At 25.1% G+C, this 22,220-nt stretch overlaps 1 protein-coding gene across 1 annotated transcript; it reads right to left on the reverse strand.

Moving 5' to 3' along the window:
• Positions 1-6,866: 6,866 nt before the first annotated feature.
• On the reverse strand, positions 6,867-19,355 carry LOC135964141 (transmembrane protein 135-like). Its single transcript, XM_065516229.1, has 6 exons — positions 19,056-19,355; positions 10,656-10,851; positions 9,788-10,594; positions 7,671-7,811; positions 7,445-7,611; positions 6,867-7,378 (listed from the first exon to the last, which is right to left on the reverse strand). The coding sequence occupies exons 2-6, from the start codon at positions 10,803-10,805 to the stop codon at positions 7,246-7,248; spliced, it is 1,398 nt and encodes a 465-aa protein (XP_065372301.1). The 5' UTR covers positions 10,806-10,851; positions 19,056-19,355; the 3' UTR covers positions 6,867-7,245.
• Positions 19,356-22,220: the final 2,865 nt, after the last annotated feature.

The following is a 22,220-nucleotide window of genomic DNA, read 5'->3' on the forward strand; positions in this document are numbered from 1 at the left end:
TGATTACATGATTATTAAAAACATTATTTTTAACAACTAATTAAAAAGCAACATAAGTTTGTTTCATACATATTTTTATTCGAATAATAAAACCGGTTTTCAAATTATTCGTTGGTTAAAACCGGTTCGCAAAATTTAAAAAAATAAGTAAATTTTAGTGAAGTTTAAATAAAAAAACAGAAATTTTTATTAAATACTTTTTTTATATATTATTCGAATAAAAATTTAATCGATTAAAAAGTTGATTACATGATTATTAAAAACATTATTTTTAACAACTAGCCTCAATTAAAAAGCAACTTAAGTTAGTTTCATACATATTTTTATTCGAATAATAAAACCGGGTTTCAAATTATTCGTTGGTTAAAACCGGTTTGCAAAATTTAAAAAAAATTAAATTTTAGTGAAGTTAAAATAAAAAAAACAGAAATTTTTATTAAATACTTTTTTTTATAAATTATTCGAATAAAAATTTAATCGATTGATCGACTAAAAAATGTATGATTACATGATTACATTATTTTTAATAACAAGTCTCAATTAAAAAGCTATTTAAGTTATTTTCATATTTTTATTCGAATAATAAAACCGGTTTTCAAATTATTCGTTGGTTAAAACCGGTTCGCAAAATTCAAAAAAAAAATAAATTTTAGTGAAGTTTAAATAAAAAAACAGAAATTTTTATTAAATACTTTTTTTTATAAATTATTCGAATAAAAATTTAATCGATTGATCGACTAAAAAATGTATGATTACATGATTACGTTATTTTTAATAACAAGTCTCAATTAAAAAGCAATTTAAGATATTTTCATATTTTTATTCGAATAATAAAACCGGTTTTCAAATTATTCGTTGGTTAAAACCGGTTCGGTTTTATTTAAAACTTAAATTTTCGTGAATAACAATAAATTTTCTTTAATCTTTTGCAACAAATTATTCGAATAAAATTTTAATTGATACATTTTTATTGCCATTCTTATTTCCCAATAAGTGTTTACGCTGAGTGTGGTTTATTTTTATTATTCTTTTGTGGGGGGCACTTCGAATATAAAATTCTGTCATTTATTTGTATAGAAAAGGAAACCTTTCTTAATCTTTTAAAAATATTTAAAGAAACATATACAACCTTATCTAGAGAGCTGCAAAGACCCCAAGAAATTGAAGGCCATTTAGCCAGAACGTCAATAAATTGTTAAAATTTATAAAAAAAAACACTTGATTTATTTTGTTTAATATATTTTTATTTACAAAACCAGATTTATGTTCTTTGTATGCAATTAAAAAATTCATGATTTTTTTTTTCTATAAATATTAAATACATTGTCAACTTTCTAATGATGTGGGTATTTTTATGTATTTAATTAGATGATGCGTAATTTGAGATTAAAAAGTAATAAAAATAATTAAATTCAATTATTACGATTTAGAAATTTGACACTTATAAAACTTGTTTCTTATAACTTAAATGTCGCTTTCTATTATTAGCTTATTATAAATTAATTAACATAACACTCTACTACTTAAATATTAAAAAAAACTTTAAAATAAATTTAATGTCACACCACAAACAGCCAAGAACTTATGGCGCCCAGTGTTATTTCTGCTGGTACATTATCCGTTGCCATTATATCATCGATGCCACGGGGGCTCTGCACCAAAGACACCGGCACCACTCTAACCAAATGATTGACCGAGGCATTTAACAAATCCATAAATAATAAGGTTAAGCCCAGCACAAATAGAAGAGTTACATGCACTAGAGTTACAAAATGATCGCTGGCACGTTTTAAACATTTATTGATCACTGAAGGAGAATGGCCACTTTGAGAGGTTAATGCACTGGTTGCTTTTGATTTTGTTGTATCAGTATAAAAATAATTTTCGATAAACATTTTGAAACACTTTATTGATATTGTTTTAAATTAAAAATTTTTTTTTGGCAAAATCAGGTATCTTTTTTTTGGTAAATTTAAGTGGTTTATTTCTCGTCAGAGTTTAACAACCGTTTTGTTTAAAAGCCAAATTTATTATGAATTATTTAGATTTTTTTTTTTATTTACTAACAAAAGTTTGTACCTAATAATAACACAAAATTTCATCAACAACAGTTTGATTGCAAGATTGTGCTTGTTGTTGCTTTTTATATACAACATCAAAAAAATGGGGGTATATTGATCTTGTCATTCCGTTTGTAACACATTGTAAACCCACATTAGTCCTCATAAGATTCTAAGACGATCTAGCTATGTCTGTTGAAAATACGATTTGACCCAAACAAAGAGTGCTAGCTGGCTTACATTTTCCTCAAATACTTTCTATTGATAAAGTTTGAAAATGAGCAATATCAATGCATGATTTCATCTAGCCATCATACTAATATCCCCCCGCACAGTGGGGCAGAATCAAAATTTTTTGGAAATAAATCTGTCATTTCTAAACGACTGGTCCGATCGGAATACAATTTGACGTAGGCATAGCCAAGGAGTATTCGAGTTTAAGTTATTAAAATGGGCCCTACAAATGCGGCGCTATGGGGGCTTAAAGAAGGGTACATTCGACATGTAAAATTTTTAACACGTGCCATTTTTTGTTTCCCATCCGATTTCAAAGATTTTTATATTTTCCCCCAAATACTGTTAGATCTCTTGTAAATATGTTGATTATGCGACAATCATTCGGGTTATCCATTACGATAACCCGAAGCGTAATAGATCGTATGTGAAGTCCAAACAGCCGAATCCACACCAAAGCCAAATATCCATGACGTTAAGGTAATGCTCTGTATTTGGTGGGAGCAAATGGGTCATATCAAATATGAGCTGCTGAAATCTGAATAGACCATCACAGGGGACCAGTGATGGTGCAGAATATGCTGGCAGATATGAAACCTTAATATACAATCATGACAACGCTAGGCCACATGTTGCAATACCTCTTAAAAAATATTTAGAAAGAGGAGGTTGGAAATACTTGACTCACCCACTTTATAGTCCAGACCAGGTCCCCCTAAAAGCCCAAAACTACATATATACATATTGATTGAGGGTATACAAGTTTCGGTACAATCTTATTTTTTTATTTTCCTTCTGTTTTTTACTTTATTTTTAGCAGACAGTCTCGCCATAATAGAGAAAAATAAAACCAAAACAATGAAATTCCATGCACCGGTTTTGTTGTTGTTATGCATTTATTTTGTTTTCCTTTCTTTCTTCTCGCCTGTACTTAGGGAGAGTTGTAAAAAAAGTACTCACATGATTTTTGTTTGGGTATACTCACAGTGCATACATACATCCCTACATGTGTTACATTTAATTTAACAAAGATGCATCAATCAAGCCACCCATTTACTCATTCATTCACTGCGGTTTTTTTGTTGGTGTGGTGAGTGTCTTATCAGCCATTGAATTAAAAATTCCCATGAATGCATAATAGGGTGACTCTTATTTTAGAGATTTCATTTAGAGATTGCACATTTTATTTGAAGTGAACTTTGACCCACAAAGTAACAATTTTTACAAAAATAGTTATTGTACATATTTAATTTACAAAAACTATATTAAAATGCCGGGGAAGTGATACGATTGCTGGTCAATAAGTCCGTGACTTTTTAAATTTAACAGCTCCTGTCAACATGCATCTGTCAGTTGACTGCCGTCATAATTTGAACAGACTGCGTCATTTAGTTTGGGTTTGACAGTTATTGATAACAGACTACCGTGCTCATTAAGAAGCAAGCTTGATAAATACTATGGCAACTCAGCATCATCAATTTCAATGGTAAAAAAATGGTTTACTGAATTTCGTTGTGGCCGTACGAGTTCTCTGCAACCGAAACTATTGAAAAAACTCACGATATGGTCTGATATTGAAATTAAGAGATTGTGGAAGCCATAGGTATCTCACATGCAGTTCCCATTACAGGTTCTTATTTTAAAAGAAGGGTCTGTAGTGACAATTTATGTAGACAGTCTGGCGGCACTTACAGTGAATCACAGTGAAAACTGTCCAGCAATGTTCTACAATTTTAAAGAGAATGGTTAAAAAATTTAGTTTTATTTATTCAAATTATAAATTAATAAAAAAAATATTTATTTAATATTTTTTTACAAAAAAATAGCTTTTAAATGAATTAAGACACAAATTAACACCACAGTGAAAATGGTCCACAATACAACTCTACCATAAATAACGGTATTTTTAATTTATTATGGTTTTGTTTTGTTTACATTTAGTATTTATCTACAGACGTTAACACAAACGCATTTTATATCAGTTTCTCTAGTAAATTTAAAGATGGGACGACATACTACGCCCGAGCTACGCAATTTAATTATTGAGCACCATAAAAATGGGAAAAGTCAAAGGGAAATATCGAAAAAGGTTAACAAAGCCCGCACAACAGTGGAAAACAGGTTTGAAAAGGAAGGACGAGTTATAAATAAGCCCAGAATTAGACCAACAAAACTTTTTAACACTCGGCAAGAAAGGTGGATAGTAAAACAAATTAAGATTAATCCAAGATTGAGTGCACCGAATGTTCGAGATATGGTTGAGAAAAACTTCAGTATAAGCTGTAGCGCCGAGACAATTAGGAGAGTTCTTCGAAAGAATGGATTAAATGGTAGAATTGCACGCAAGAAACCCTTTGTGAGTAAAAAGAATAAGCAAAATAGGCTGCAATTTGATCATAGCTACGCTGGTAAGGATTTTTCGTTCTGGAAAAGCGTTTTATTCACAGACGAGAGCAAATTTAACCTTTTTGGGTCAGATGGTAGAGTAAACATTTGGAGAAAACCCAATCAGGAGATGAATCCAAAGCATTTGCAATAAAACATGGCGGTGGACATGTGATGGTCTGGGGTGCTTGCTCGGCAGCTGGTGTTGGACAGTTATGTTTTATTGAAGGGAATATGGACAAATTTCAATATTTAAATATTTTAAAAGATAATCTTAAACAAAGCGCTGAAAAACTCGGCATTGTGGATTCATTTCTATCAGGATAATGACCCCAAACATACGGCTGGAATTATCAAAGAATGGTTGCTGTATAATTGTCCCAGGGTAATAAAAACTCCTCCACAGTCACCTTTTTTAAATATAATTGAAAATTTGTGGCATAAACTAGAAATTGAAACACGAAAACAAGAAAATTTCAAACAAAAATTATTTAAAAAGGGTTCTTTTGGAGGAGTGGAATAAAATCAGCCCCGAATATACAAAAAAGCTAGAATCTATTCCCAATCGCTTAAATGCTGTAATTCGTCAAAAACCGGTTATTTCTCTAAACTAAACTATATCAGCCCAATTATATACAAAATCGGAGAGAGTTTTTTCCTATTCAAATTTAATAATTCATAATTCGGCTATACATACATTTATATACTAAATTTTAAAAAGATTTTTGTTGTGAATACAAAAATATTTTGCCTTTTCTAATCGGTTGAAATGTGTGGATGTTATTCAACTATATTTTAACTTTTCATACATTTTTAATTTGTATGCCTAAAAGTATGCTTTGAAATAAAACAGTAGCTCACAATTATTTAAAAGTGTTTATTTTAAGGAAAATGTATGCATAACCATTAGAAAAAGTTTAATAACTTTTGTAATTTTGAAAGGATTTTTATAAAATATGGCTTCTTTTATTGAAAACACAGTATTCTATAAAAATATGTAAACAAATATATTAGCTTTCTAAGAAATAATTTAAAACAAAGGCTATCAAAGTCGAGAAAAACAATAAAGCAAAATAAAAATAATAAGAAAATCTCCACAAATATTCAATACACAAAAAAAAATATATATAGTTGAAAAGCTAGGTTCTTCTTCTATATAAATCATTTTGAACATTTTAAATTGTTCTAAAACTTAGAGTTACACGGTGTTTAGTGAAAAAACTAACCTCAAAATGGGGTTTTTAACTCCAAATTTTGCGAGTGTATGGGAATTGTTAGTAACTGTTATATGAGGGCCTTGTTGAGGCCCTATCAAATCTATATAAAAAAAAAGTTGTAGAGGGTGTTTTCAATAATTCATTATAGTTTTTAGTTACTAATATTGTGGTCTCACTTATTTTAAAATCTTTTATATAAAAAAAGACTACAATTACCACTCAAACTAATAACGAAGATTGCTATTCACTTACTCCCTTAATACAAGTAGATAAATTACTTTTAAAGTCAACAAGATATGAAAAATATATAAACAAGAATTATAAATTGTAAATATGCTAAAATAAAAACATGAACATAAATAAAAATGAGCCGCAAAGCTCATTTTTCTTTGCAAAAAAAATATATTTAAATAAAATATAATGTCTAAAAATGTCTTGCCGCAGATGGCTGTTAAGAGGCGTAAAAATAATTTAAATATGGTCATTTATAAAAATGTTTTTTTCATATAAAAAAAAATTAAAAAAAATTACAAGCTTCAAGTAGTTTGTGTGGTTTGAAGCCCCTAAAGGATTTTAAAATGCAGACAATTTTTTATTTTTCGTGTTTGTTTTTAAGGGATGCAGTAAATTAGTTAGGATTTAAAGCAAATAAAGAAGGTTTACTGAGAAACAGCATTAATTTAAAAAAAAACTTAGCAAATTGGTTAAAAATCAAAAGGAATATAAACAGTTTTAAGAAAGTAGAAGTGAATTTATATTTGTTTTAATGAAAAACTGACTTTTAAAGCAGCTAGTAAAACTCTTGACTACATTAAACATTGCTTTCCAATGATGTATTTAATTTATTATGAACATACCTTTCTAATCGTTGATTCCTTTTACCGGTCTATTAAATGAGCCACCAAAATTGTAAATTTATTGAGTACAGAAAGAGATTGGCAAATTTTTAAACAGCAAACAAAACATCACCTTTAAATTAGTATAAAAAAGTTATTTAAATTAAATTTTTAATAATTTCTTTTTCTAAGCAGTATAAAAATATATGTATAAAACTAAAACTTAAATTTTCTTTTTAATTCTGTTACACTAAAACAAAAATCAAAGCATTATATTAAAATTTAACAAGTATCTAAAGGAGTTTCAAAAGAATTTTTTTTAAAAATATTCTTTTTTTAAAAAAAAGAAATTTTCATATTGAATTCTTCTGTTCTTTCAAACAAAAATTCAAAAGATTTTCTTAAGAAAATATTTAGAATTTTTGATTTTTCTTAAATGGTATAATCGCTTTACTCCTTTTTTCACAATATTTACATTAGCTAACATTTAGGTTCAATTTCAAATAAAATAAATTACCATTTGTCCAAAGGAAAGGCGGGAAAGGGAGATTTTTCCACAATATTTAAGCGGCGCAAGACATCTGCCTTAGATTGGCTAGAATTCAAGCCATAAACATCTAAAGGCGCCATATCGAATTTACTTAATCTGCCATCAAAAATATAAAACAAATAAATATTAATTTGTTAAAAATCCAGCTAAAAATTTGTTTACCTTCCCCCTGATATGTCCTGTAAGAATTTGAAATAACTTTGTCTTAAATTTTTGGCCTCCAAAATGCCGGCATGGAATAACACTGCGGTACAGAAGGCATATAAAAACATTGTAAAGCCTGGTATATGGGGAAGTTTCTTCTTGTCAATGCCCAAATTATAAACAACCTGTTATAGAAATTGTGATTAAATGGTATATAGAGCTATAAGGAATATTGTTGACCAACCTGCAGCATTTTCCACATGACATATAAAGCCACGGTGACATCTGGATAGTAGGCAAATCCTATGCTGCCTATTAAACCGGCTGGTATGGCAAAGCGGGGATCATCGCGATTGAAAATATGTCTAAGGCCACAAGAAACGGACTGAGAGGAGAAAAATTTATAATATTAGAAAAATTAACAAAAAAGCTTTTTTTTAAAAAAAAAAATCCTAACTAAGAAAAAAAAGAGCTTTTTTCACAAAAAAATTTTACTATTTTCTAAAAAATCACAAGCTATTTTTATGAAAAGCTTTTTTCTTAAAAATTTTTTTAGAAAAGCTTTTTTAAAAAGTTTTTAAAAAAGTTTTTTATGAAAACCTTTATTCTAAAAATTTTTTTTATGAAAACCCTTTTTTCTTAAAGATATTTTTTTATGAAAAGTTTTTTCTTAAAGACGTTTTTTTTATAAAAAGCTTTTTTCTCAAAAAAAGTTTTTTAAAGAAAAGCTTTTTTTAATTTTTTATTAAAAGCTTTTTTCTTAAAGACGTTTTTTTATAAAAAGCTTTTTTCTCAAAAAAAGTTTTTTAAAGAAAAGCTTTTTTCTTAAAGTGGTTTTTATATGAAAAGCTTTTTTCTTAAAGACGTTTTTTTTTATAAAAAGCTTTTTTCTCAAAAAAAGTTTTTTAAAGAAAAAAGTGAAAAGCTTTATTCTAAAAATTTTTTTTATGTAAACCCTTTTTTCTTAAAGATATTTTTTATGAAAAGCTTTTTTCTTAAAGATATTTTTTATGAAAAGCTTTTTTCTTAAAGACGTTTTTTTTAAAGAAAAGCTTTTTTAATTTTTTATTAAAAGCTTTTTTCTTAAAGACGTTTTTTTATAAAAAGCTTTTTTCTCAAAAAAAGTTTTTTAAAGAAAAGCTTTTTTAATTTTTTATTAAAAGCTTTTTTCTTAAAGACGTTTTTTTATAAAAAGCTTTTTTCTCAAAAAAAGTGGTTTTTATATGAAAAGCATTTTTCTTAAAGACGTTTTTTTTATAAAAAGCTTTTTTCTCAAAAAAAGTTTTTTAAAGAAAAGTTTTTTTTAATTTTTTATTAAAAGCTTTTTTCTTAAAGATGTTTTTTTATAAAAAACTTTTTTCTCAAAAAAAGTTTTTTAAAGAAAAGCTTTTTTCTTAAAGTGGTTTTTATATGAAAAGCTTTTTTCTTAAAGACGTTTTTTTATAAAATGCTGTTTTCTCAAAAAAGTTTTTTTTAATTTTTTATTAAAAGCAAAAAGCTTTTTCTTAAAAAAAAGATTTTTTCATAAAAAAGTTTTTTATGAAAAGCTTTTTTCTTAAAAAATTCTGTTTTTTTATGAAAAGCTTTTTGTTAAAAAAAATATGAAAAGCTTTTTCTTAAAAAAAGACTTCGAAAGCTTTTTTTTAAAAAAATTGCTGAAAATATTTTTGTTAAAATTTAAAAAAAAAAAAAAAAAACATACGCTTTTTGTGAAAAGCTTTTTTTAAAAAGCACAAGCTTTTTATGAAAGCTCTTTTTTTTTTAAAAGCACAAGCTTTTTTATGAAAAGCTTTTTTCTTTAAAAAGTTTTTTATGAAAAGCTTTTTTCTTAAAAAATTAGTTTTTTTACTTTTTTCTTAAAAAATTAGTTTTTTTACTTTTTTCTCAAAAAGAGTTTTTTTATGAAAACTTTCAAAAAAAGTTTTTTTAAGAAAAGCTTTTTTGTTAAAAAAGTTTTTTTATAAAAGCCTTTTTCTATTTTTTTATTAAAAGCTTTTTCTTAAAAATTAAAAAAAGGTTTTCGTAAAAAAACTTTTTTAAAACCTTTTTTCTAAAAACTGTTTTTTTATAAAAAGCTTTTAATAAAAAATTAAAAAAAACTTTTTTAACAAAAAAGCTTTTCATAAAAAAAACTTTTTTAACAAAAAAGCTTTTCATAAAAAAACTTTTTTATCAAAAAAGCTTTTCATAAAAAATCTTTTTTTGAGAAAAAAGCTTTTCATAAAAAACTTATTTTTTAAGAAAAAAGTTGTTTAAAGCTTTTTTCGTAAAAAAGTTTTTTTTTTACTATATAATTTAAAAAGCTGTTTAAATTATTTACAAAAGATTCTTTTTCATGAAAGCTTTTTGTCTTCAACTCACCTTATACAAAAACGAGAACGAGCCCAAAAACAAACCCAAATTCAGGGTCTGCTTATTGAATATCGTTTTCTTCCAGTTCATTTTATTTTGAGCTATTCTCTTAACATTCAGCAACAATTTCAAAGCCACCTGCAAGCCAATGCCACCCAGCATGGGTTTTAAACCGCCCATAACAGCACCATGAACACAACTGCCTCTGTGAGGGCATGACTTATGTTTGCCTTTCATTGTCTCCACAAGTCTGCTGTAAACTTGCACCCAACCATTAATGGTATTCAAATTAACTGGAGGTCTGGATCTGCTGGCAGCTGGTGGCTCATCAACATTATTTTCATCTATTTCCACGGGTTTCAGGGGTCCCTCTTCTGGTTTGCCCACAAATATCCGCAAAATATCAAACAATGAGTCGCGACAGGAAGTTTTGTGTAAACCTAATCTATATAAATACAATAAAATAGAGATACTGGCGCCGAACAGCAGCACCTGGCCATTGGGCAGGGATTTGACCCAGCCCCGAGTCTCAGCCATATTCCACAGAGTCTCGGTAGCCACATTGGCCACATACAAGGCCAATAGGGGACGTCTTTGGGGCCTCTCTACCACAATAGCACTTAGACTGCCCAGGAAACAGGGCCAAAAGGCCACTGTGGAGAAATAGTACTGGCCCAACATGTTGCGCAACAAACAATTAAACATTATAAAGGTGTAAGCATTTGTCACCAAAAAGGCGGTGGACTGTAAAATACCCATGACCATTTTGCGTAAATCTTGCAGGGAAGGTATTTTATGACGCATTATCATGGAGAGCTAGAAGTCGCACTAAATGTTAGAGGAACAAATAAATAGTTTAGCTTGCAAAGTTACTTACCAAATATACCATGGAATAGACCCTTAAACAATATGGAGTGGCTGCAAATAATAGACCTGCTGAGGCATTTACACATTTATCGGTCCAAGGATGCTGGAAGTCTTGACAGGTACATAGTACCGCATTTGTCATCTTACTTTGTACAGTCATGGTGTGGAAATTTTGTAAAATTAAAGACTAATAAAATAAACAAAGACTGCAAAGAAAAAAGAACATGGGAGAGAATTATAATAAAACACTTTCAATTTAATAAAAAATAAATCTTGCAAATTGCTGTGTTTATGTCTCCCTTTATTCATATTTAAATTTTCTTTACAAAAAATTAAATATTATTGCTATAAATAACTGCTGCAGCTACTGTTATGAATTTAATTCAGAAGTACAATGGTCATTTCAATTAATTCACTCCACTTTATACAAATAAAAAAACAATTTACTTGGTGTATTATTGAGATAAGATATGAATGGATATTATGAATTAAGTGCAAGCAAACTAAAGCAGCAAATAATGATAATAATAGTTTTAGATTAGTTGCCACATATGCTGCTAAACAAATTCAATTTGAATTTGAGATGCATTTGAAACAATTTGCAAATCTATAATCAATATACTTAAATAATCTATAGATATTAATGGCTTTGCCATTAAAAGCGCAATAAAATCGAGATTATTTAAGTTAACAGCAAAATAGTTGGTTTTAAAATCATTAAACAATGTATGAATTAAGATTTACTGAAAAATTTAAATGTTTACATTACAACAACTGCTTAGAATTTCAGTTTTCTTGAAGAATTGAATAGTTTACATAATGTCAACAATGTAAAATTAAAACTTTATTGCAACATTGAATTGTTTACATTATGCCAACAATGTAAAGTTAAAGTTTTTTTGATTAATTTAATTTTTTACATAATGTTAACAATGTAAAATATAAGTTTCGTTAACAATTACAATTGTTTACATTATGTAAACAATGTAAAATTTTAGATTTAATGACAAATTTAATTATTTACATAATGTCAACAATGTAAAATTAAAGTCTTATTGATGAGTTGAATTGTTTACACTAAATCAACAGTGTAAAATTGCAGTTTTGTGTAATAATTCAATTGTTTACATTATGTAAACAATGTAAAATATAAGTTTAATTGTAGAATTTAATTTTTTATATTAACAGCAATCAACAATGTAATATTTTAATTTCACTGAAAAATTTAATTGTTTACATAATGTCAACAATGTAAAATTAAAGTCGTATTAAATAATTGAATACTTTACATTATGTCAATTAGGATAAAAATAAGTTTTTTTCAAAATATTTATATTTTACATAAACAGCCCAATTATGAATAAAAAATTCCGAGGGAGTTTGTTCCCATGGAGGAAAAATGAGAAAAATGAATTTTTATTCATAATAGGGCTGAATGTAAAGTGAATTAAGTTGAAAAATTAAATTGTTTACATTATGTCAAAAATACAAAATTGAAATTTTATTGAATAATTGAATTGTTAACATTAAGTAAACAAAGTAAAATATAAATTTAATTGAAAACTTTAATTGTTTACAATATGTCAACTATGTAAAATTCAATTGTATACACACGTCAAGGCCAAATTAAAGATTTATTGAAAAATTCAATTGTTTACATTATGTCAACAATGTAAAATTAAAGTTTCTTTGAAGAATTTAGTTGTTGACACTATGTCAACAATGTAAAATTTTAATTATTTTGAAAAATTTATTTGTTTACTTAAGGTAAACAATGTAAACTATAATTTTTATTTAAAAATTAATTTTTTACATTATGTAAACAATGTAAAATTTGAGTTTTATTGAAATATTTAATAGTTTACAAAATGTCAACAATGTAAAATTATGTTTACACAATGTAAAATATAAATTTTGTTAAATATTTCAGTTGATTACTTTACATCAATGTAAAATTAAAGTTATATTGAACAATTGCTTGGTTTACATTATGTCAACAAGGTAAAATTTAAGATTTATTGATTGTTTACATAATGTCATCAATGTAAAATTAAGTGTTATTGAAGAATTGAATTGTTTACATTATGTCAATAATGTAATATTAAAGTTTTATTGAAGAATTGTATGGTTTACATAATGTCAACAATGTAAAATTTTACATTTATTGGAAAATTGAATTGTTTACATTATGTCAACAATGTAAAATTATTTTTTTTTAATTATACAATGGTTTACATAATGTAAACTGAGTAAAGTTTAAGTTTTGTTGAAAATTTTAATTGTTTACATTATGTCAATAATGTAAAATTAATGTTTAAATGAAGAATTGTATGATTTACAATATGTCAACAATGTAAAATTTAAGTTTTGTATAAAAATTTAATAGTTTACATTATGTCAACAATGTAAAATTTGAATTGTTATGAAAAATATATTTGTTTACATAAGGTAAACAATGTAAGCAATAAATTTTATTTAAAGTTGAATTTTTTACATTATGTAAACAATGTAAAATTTAAGTTTTTTTGAAAAATTTAATAGTTTACAAAATGTCAACAATGTAAAATTATGTTTTTTTTGAAAAATTGAGTTGTTTACATAATGTCAACAATGTAAAATTTAAATTTTTTAAATTATTCAATTGTTTACATTATGTCAATAATGTAAAATTTTACATTTATTGGAAAATGAAATTGTTTAAATTATGTCAACAATGTAAAATTTAAGTTTTTTTTATAATCTTAATGGTTTACAAGTAAAATTGGATTTATTTTGAAAAATGTTTTTGTTTACCTAATGTAAACAATGTAAACTATATTTTTTATTAAAGAATTGAAATGTTTTTATTACGTCAATAAGGTTTTATTAAAGAATTGAATTGTTTACATTATGTCATCTATGTATATAAATTGATGCAAACAAATTAAGCACAAATTGTTCAATATTTTATTTCATTTACGTCACATTTTATCACAAATTTATTGAATTTATCACCAGCAACACGTTTCTCTTGATAAATACCTTTTTAAAAAATTAAAAAAGGCCGTTTGCCGTTTTAATTTCTTTTCTACTATATAATCTTTCCAAAGGCCTTAAAATTATAAACTAAAATTTAAATTTTCCAATATAACACTGTAAACATATTCGGGGTTTTAAAAAACTTCAGCAGTAATCTATTGGAACAGGATAAGATAAGCTAAACAACCCTCCAAAATTATTGTAGAGAAGCTATAAAAAGTGATTATAATCCTCTATTGATAACAACAAAATATTTCAAGTCATTTTATTGAAATCTACTTTTAGAATAAGAGTTCATTAAAGCCAACAAACATATTAAATACAGCAGCTGCCTTTTATACAGATAACATTGCTGTTAAATAAAAAATTATCAATTATTTGTTATAAATATAAATTTTCTTTTTGGTTTTGCTTTTAGAAAAGAGATAAAATAAAATACTACTGCATTAAAGTAATTTTAGTTTTAGTAATTTTAGTTTCGTTTGAATATTTTAGTTATGTGTGGCGTATTCCCTCAAGGCTGTTTCAAATTAAATGAAAATTGTTAGCAGATAATTTAAATGTTTTATACAATAGTAAATAATTTTTGTACATAAATTATTTACCTTTAGTTTGGTTAATTTTGTGATAAGCTTACTAAGCACTAGAGTTAAATTTATTCGAATTATGGCGGGCCATATTGCAGACATTTATTTCATTATTAAAACAAACAATTATTTTTTTATAAAAAAAAACCGAAATAAAAATGTATAATACATTGTATTTGAACTCATTATAAATTATAATAAATTTGGTACCATGAACTCATAGTGTCACACGTTTGCTTTGATTTTTGATTAGAAACATTGTAAAATATTTAAGAATCATACGATTAGCTAACAAAATGTTAATGACATTATTTTTGCCACAAATTTTATTGAATAAATTATGATTCAAATTAACAACCGATAAAATTTCTACAAAAATATTGCAATGAACCTAATGTATTCCATAAAACTGGAGTAAAGTTCAAAGGTCAAATAAAAATTTTACAAAATTATGTCAGTTAATGAAAATCCAGATTTTAATATGAGAATCATAAAGTTGTAAGAAAGAAATAATGGTTTGTCTACAGTCAACAATGTAAAATTCAAGTTTTATTGAAAAATTTAATTGTTTATCTTATGTCAACAATGTAAGATTTAAGTTATATTGAAGAATTGAAATTTACACAATGTATAACATAAGTTTTATTGAAAAATTAACTACTTTACATTATGTAAAAAATATAAAATTTAAGTTTCATTAAAGAAGTGAAATGTTTACATTATGTTAACAATGTAGAATTTAAGATATATTGAAGAATTTAATTGTTTACATTATGTCAACAAGGTAAAATATAAGTTTTATTGGAAAATTCAATTCTTTACATCATGTCAATAATGTAAAATTTTATTTTAGAATTTAATTGTTTACCTTATGTAAACAATGTAAAATTATTTCAGAATATAATATTTACATTATGTCAACAATGTAAAATTTAACATTTATTGGAAAATTCAATTGTTTACATAATGTCAACAAGGTAAAATTTAAGTTTTATTGGAAAATTCAATTGTTTACATAATGTCAACAAGGTAAAATTTAAGTTTTATTGGAAAATTCAATTGTTTACATCATGTCAATAATGTAAAATTTTATTTTAGAATTTAATTCTTTACCTTATGTCATCAATGTAAAATTTAAGTTTTATTGGAAAATTCAATTGTTTACATCATGTCAATAATGTAAACTTTAATTATTATTTTAGAATTTAATGTTTACAATATGTCAACAAGGTAAAATTTAAGTTTTATTGAAAATTTAATTGTTTACACAATGTCAACAATGTAAAATTAAAGATTTATTGGAAAATTCAATTGTTTACATAATTTCAACAAGGTAAAATTTAAGTTTTATTGGAAAATTCAATTGTTTACATCATGTCAATAATGTAAAATTTAAATTTTATTTTAGAATTTAATTGTTTACCTTATGTCATCAATGTAAAATTTAAGTTTTATTGGAAAATTCAATTGTTTACATCATGTCAATAATGTAAAATTTAAGATTTATTTTAGAATTTAATATTTACATTATGTCCACAAGGTAAAATTTAAGTTTTATTTGAAAATTTAATTCTTTACATCATGTCAATAATGTAAAATTTAAATTTTATTTTAGAATTTAATTGTTTACAATAAACCTTAATTTTACATAGTTTACATAAACTATGTAAAATTAAGGTTTATTGGACAATTCAATTGCTTACATCATGTCAATAATGTAAAATTTAAGATTTATTTTAGAATATAATATTTACATTATGTCAACAAGGTAAAATTTAAGTTTTATTGGAAAATTTAATTGTTTACATAATGTAAACAATGTAGAATTTTAGATTTATTGAAGAATTTAATTGTTTACCTTATGTCAACAATGTAAAATTTAACATTTATTGGAAAATTCAATTGTTTACATAATGTCAACAAGGTAAAATTTAAGTTTTATTGGAAAATTCAATTGTTTACATAATGTCAACAATGTAAAATTTTAGATTTATTGGAATATTTAATTGTTTACATAATGTCAACAAGGTAAAATTTAAGTTTTATTGGAAAATTCAATTGTTTACATCATGTCAATAATGTAAAATTTAAATTTTATTTTACAATTTAATTCTTTACCTTATGTCATCAATGTAAAATTTAAGTTTTATTGGAAAATTCAATTGTTTACATCATGTCAATAATGTAAACTTTAATTTTTATTTTAGAATTTAATGTTTACAATATGTCAACAAGGTAAAATTTAAGTTTTATTGGAATATTCAATAGTTTACATAATGTCAACAATGTAAAATTTTAGATTTATTGGAAAATTCAATTGTTTACATAATGTCAACAAGGTAAAATTTAAGTTTTATTGGAAAATTCAATTGTTTACAACATGTCAATAATGTAAAATTAAATTTTTATTTTAGAATTTAATGTTTACAATATATCAACAAGGTAAAATTTAATTTTTATTGGAAAATTCAATTGTTTACATAATGTCAACAATGTAAAATTTAAGATTTATTGGAAAATTCAATTGTTTACATAATGTCAACAAGGTAAAATTTAAGTTTTATTGGAAAATTCAATTGTTTACATCATGTCAATAATTTAAGATTTAAATTTTATTTTAGAATTTAATTGTTTACCTTATGTCATCAATGTAAAATTTAAGATTTATTGGAAAATTCAATTGTTTACATAATGTCAATAATGTAATATTAAATTTTTATTTTAGAATTTAATGTTTACAATATGTCAACAAGGTAAAATTTAATTTTTATTTGAAAATTCAATAGTTTACATAATGTAAACAATGTAAAATTTTAGATTTATTGGAATATTTAATTGTTTACATAATGTCAACAGTGAAAAATTTGGTAATATTGAAAATCTAAATTTTTACATAATGTCAACAATGTAAACTTTACGATTTATTGGAAAATTTAATTGTTTACATAATGTCAACAATGTAAAATTTTGTTATATTGAAAAATTCAATTATTTACCTGATATCAACTATGTAAAATATAAGTTTTATTAAAAATCTAAATTATTTACATAATGTCAACTATGTAAAATTTTAGATTTACTGAAAATCTAAATAATTTACAGAATGTCACCAATGTCAAATTAAAGATTTCTTGAAAAATTAAATTATTTACATAATGTCAACAAACTAAAATATTAGTTTTATTGTAAAATTTTATTTTTTACATAATGTAAACAATGTAATATTAAATTATTTACATAATGTCAACTATGTAAAATGTTGTTATATTGAAGAATTAAATTATTTACCTGATGTCAACTATATAAAATTTCTGTTATATTGAAAAATTCATATATATGTATGTATATTTACATAAAGTCAACGATGTTAAATAGATGTTGTATTGAAAAATTCAATTATTTATCTTATGCCAACAATGTAAAATTAAAAAACTATTGAAAAATTAAATTATTTACCTAATGTCAATAATGTAAAATTGATGTTGTATTGAAAAATTCAATTATTTATCTTATGCCAACAATGTAAAATAAAAAATTATTGAAAAATTAAATTATTTACCTAATGTCAACAATGTAAAATTTTAATTTCATTGAAAAAATTAAATTATTTACATAATGTCAACAATATAAAATTAAAGTTTTGTTGAAAAATTTTATAATTTATGAAATGTCAACTTATTTACGAAATGTCCAAGTTAAAATTACCTGATGTGTGTAAAATTAAACTTTTAATTAAAAATGCTTCAGGCAAATTCAAAATTAAAGCAAATAATTTAATTTGTAAAAAATACTGCAATATTTAACGTTACACCACCAACCATGTCAAATTAAACAAATATTGTTTTACATTATAGAACAACTAGTGGCCTCAAAATATTATTTACATAGATTTTAAATGCAATTTAGAAAATTAATATTTCTCAGTAGCTGGGTAGTATAGGTACGACATAAAATAATAAATTCAAAATTTTATATTACTTTATTATTAGTGGCGCGACTTTTAAACTATGCTCCCTAATAAGTATTTAATTTATTTTAAATTGTTTTGCAAAAAAAAAGTCGGCGGTGATTTGTTTTAAGTGTAAAATAATTGCTTAAATAAATTCATTAAAAGAATATTATTTTTTTTACATAAATTAATGCACAATAAAGTTATTTGAAAATTAAATGGTTATGAATACTGATCTAATCCAAACAACTTGATTTAACTGGGTTAAATTAGATGGTAAACAGAGGCCGCAAGAGTGTGGCAAAGTTCGATAACTCCGTTCTGTGTTTTTTTAACTAGTTACAATTAATTGTAAATATAACTTATTTTTCAATATTAAAATCTCTATTAAATTAAAACAAGTACGAACAAAGTTCAAGGTCTTAAAGTCACCACTGTACGCAGAGTGGTACAAACACACGCACCTGTTTTCTTTTATGATACAAACTCCCAAACAAACCTATATTAAAATTAAAACCAGCATAATTTTTATTGTTTTCCTATAAAAACACAAACAAAATAGTCAGAAAATACCAACAACAATACACAAATACTCTCCCTATTTTATCAATAATAAAAAAAATATGACAGATAATTATTGTTGGGTGGTTTTGTTAGGCAACAACAACAAAGTTTGCAGTAAATAACAAAAACAATGCATCACACCATAATACCAAACCTAAGCAAACATACACACAAACGTAAGTTTGTTTTGCCTAAAGTTTTTTTCTTTTTGTTGTTGCGTTTTATAAACTTATTAGTGTTTTTTTGTTTGTATGAATTTGGAAATTGATTATTTCATTTTAAATCAACTTACTTTTATTATAAGGGTTTGATTTTAGTTGTTAGATAAAAAAAATAATAGCTTATCAATATTTTTTAATAAGAAAAGAGTTAAACACAGAAATTATTTCAATTTTAAAGCATTGTTTTATCACTTTTTTTTGTTAAGACAACTTTAGTTGATCTCTTTGTTTTACACTTTTCTATAAACTTTTTGGCATTTTCATTATTTATTTTTATAAATTCATTTAAATTTATTATTACTTTTGTGTTGCACCATTTACTTTTTATTAATCATATATTTTTCCACTAATTCCACTTTAGTTTATTGCTTTAATTTGTTATAAATCTAATCAACTTTTGGTTGGAATATTTTGTTGCTTGTTTGACATTTCTCCACACCAAACAGCTGTTAGCAATTGGTGTGGTGTGTTTACTATGGTGGCTAAGTATTTCTTTAGTGGTGTGTTTTAATAAATGTAAACAAAGATGTTGTATAAGTAAAATTCTACTGACTACTAGAGGGCGCCACAAAAATAATGTTTTTAAGTGGTAAATTCAATTCGGATTTAATAAATGAATATAGAATAATAGAAAATTGTGAATATTTCTTTAAATACAAAGCATTTTTAGAACGATTTTTCTAGAATTTTTTTTAAAATCTAAAGAATTTCTTTAGTAATTTAATAATTCAATGGATTCTAATGTTTTCAAAGTTGTCTTTAATGCTAGCAAAAGATTTTTGTAAAATTGTTCCCGAAATACCCATTTTTTGATTAGATGACAGAAAATATTGGCATTAATGATGTTTATAATTATAAATATTAATATTCAATTGTTTCTTTAAACATCAAAAGTTTGTTCAGATCTTCTTTCACACACAAAGCAATTTTTTTTACTTAAATCGCAAAAAAAACTAGAGTTTCAGTCAAATAATAAGTAGTTATCACTTTGCTCCAATATTACTTGCTGGCTTACTGGGTAAGTAAAGTTTTTGATGGGTTATTATACTTCAAGAACATTTGAAATTCAGCCAAATCGTTTAAGATTTGCAATAGTTGAAACAAAGAAACATTCTGAAATTAAACATTAGAAAATAGACTAAATTTTAAACATAGTTAAAAGATAAAATTTATTTAATTTTAATGAAAAAATATTTTTAAAAATTGATTAATCCTTAACTACATATGTTTAAAATTTCAATAAGTTATCCGTTCTAAGAAATGTTTTTTAAAGAAATAATTTTATCAAATTTGTGACAATAAACTTAGTTTTGTCGAAATTCGCACAATTATAAATCGTGCTAAATCCTTATTTAGCATATATTGTAATCGGAAACAATTTAATTAACTTTCGGAAAATTCGTTAAAAAAAATTTGAAAATGTAAATTTCGGGTACGCCTGAAATTTTTTGACTTATTTTGGTTTAAAGTTGTAAAGTGTATATTTTTAAAAATGTATGGGTAAACTAGCTGACCCGGTGCGCTTCGCCACCCCAATTAGAAGAAAGAAATAGTACTATTAAATCTCCCGCTCACTCGGTTCCATATAATCTTTATTTCATGTTTCTAAATTCATTGGTGAAGAAATTACTAAAAGTACCATTCGAATAAAGAAATAGTACCAAAAAGTCTACCCCTAGGATCCTAACTCACTTAGGACCATATATGTTTAATTTCATGTTTCTAAGCCCATTGTTATAGAAAATTCAAAAAAGTACCATTAGATTAATGAAAAAGTATCATGAAGTATCCCCTTGAAGTTTCACTCACTTAGGACCATATATACTTGTAGTTTCCCACAATAAGCTTTATTTCATGTTTCTAGGTTCATTGGTGAAGAAATTACAAAAAGTACCATTCGAATAAAGAAAAAGTACCAAAAAGTCTCCCCATTGGATTCTCACTCACTTACGACCATATATGCTTAATTTCTAAGTCCATTGTAATAGAAAATTCAAAAAGTACCATTAGAAGAATGAAAAAGTACCTATAGTTCAGTTTTCACATTTTGGTACCTAAATATTATCCCTTATTTCTAACACTAACTTCACTCAGATACATATCAGCTAACTTTAATGTCGATAAGTGAAATAATTTAAAATATTGAAAAGGTACCATTAGGAGAAAAGTACCAATTTCCCTTTTCCTCCTTGAACACCCCTCAAGTTTGAAATTTAAAAATATTCCATTTTGCAAAAGTTGTTTATGCTACAGACATGTCTTGATCGATTAAAATCTGTGTTAATGTGTCCAATAATAAATATGTTTTAAAAAAAGTACCAAACTGTTTACCCGGATTTGGCCTAAAATACACAATGGCACTCGAGTTCCAATTAACAACATGTTAGTTAATTTTTGTATGAATCCATGAACCAATGTTAAAAAAATTATCAAAATTGGCTTAATAATTTCAAATATAATGTATTTTCCCGATTTTATCCCCTTTTTGGTACCTTTTTTTATCCCCATTGCGGTGGTAAAATATTATAGTGTCAAATGTCATCGTAAAATATTCGAATGTCTATGTCAAATTATAGAAAAACATATTTTATGAAAAAGTACCTAAAATAAACACAATTTTTATCCCTTAAGGATTCGAATTTCCAAAAAGTACCAAACTTATATTTTTTATTTTTTGATAAGTAAAGAATACGATTTAAAATTTGTTTCTATGTTTATTGATTTAAAAGATACATAGGGCGCCAAAAAAGTACCAAAATACAGTTATTACCCGTTTCTCCCCTAAAAGGTTCGAATTTCGAAAAAGTACGAAACACCTGTCAGCTTATTTTTTAAATGGAGTAACATGCAATTTCAAGTTTTTTTGTATCTTTATTAGTTTTGAAGATATAAGATTACCGGATTTACCCGTTTTTACCCCCTAAACGTTCGAATTTCCAAAAATCCCTTCTTAGTGGATCGTTTTGGGGAGGGAGGAACCCACAGTTAAAATTTCATGATTCTGGCTTCAGTCCTTTGGGCTGTGGGATGATGAATCAGTCAGTCATTCAGTCAGTAACGTTACTCTTTTATATAGATATATAGATTAAATACAAAACCTATATTTAATTCGAATTTTTGTTCAACATTTAAGTATTTTTTTAATTTTTAATATTACTAATTTTGACCCAAAACACGAAACTTCAAATAAAATGTCCAACCTCTAAACGTTATACGATTTTGCTCAACTTTGAAGA

Source organism: Calliphora vicina, chromosome 1, assembly GCF_958450345.1.
Source record: "Calliphora vicina chromosome 1, idCalVici1.1, whole genome shotgun sequence".
Classification (NCBI taxonomy): domain Eukaryota; kingdom Metazoa; phylum Arthropoda; class Insecta; order Diptera; family Calliphoridae; genus Calliphora; species Calliphora vicina.

Coding starts and splice junctions, on each gene's coding strand:
- LOC135964141 (XM_065516229.1), bottom strand. CDS start 10,805: ATGACTGTACAAAGTAAGATGACAAATGCGGTACTATGTACCTGTCAA. Junction 10,595..10,655: donor TCTATTCCATGGTATATTTG/GTAAGTAACTTT, acceptor TGCGACTTCTAG/CTCTCCATGATAATGCGTCA. Junction 7,379..7,444: donor CAGGACATATCAGGGGGAAG/GTAAACAAATTT, acceptor TTTTGATGGCAG/ATTAAGTAAATTCGATATGG.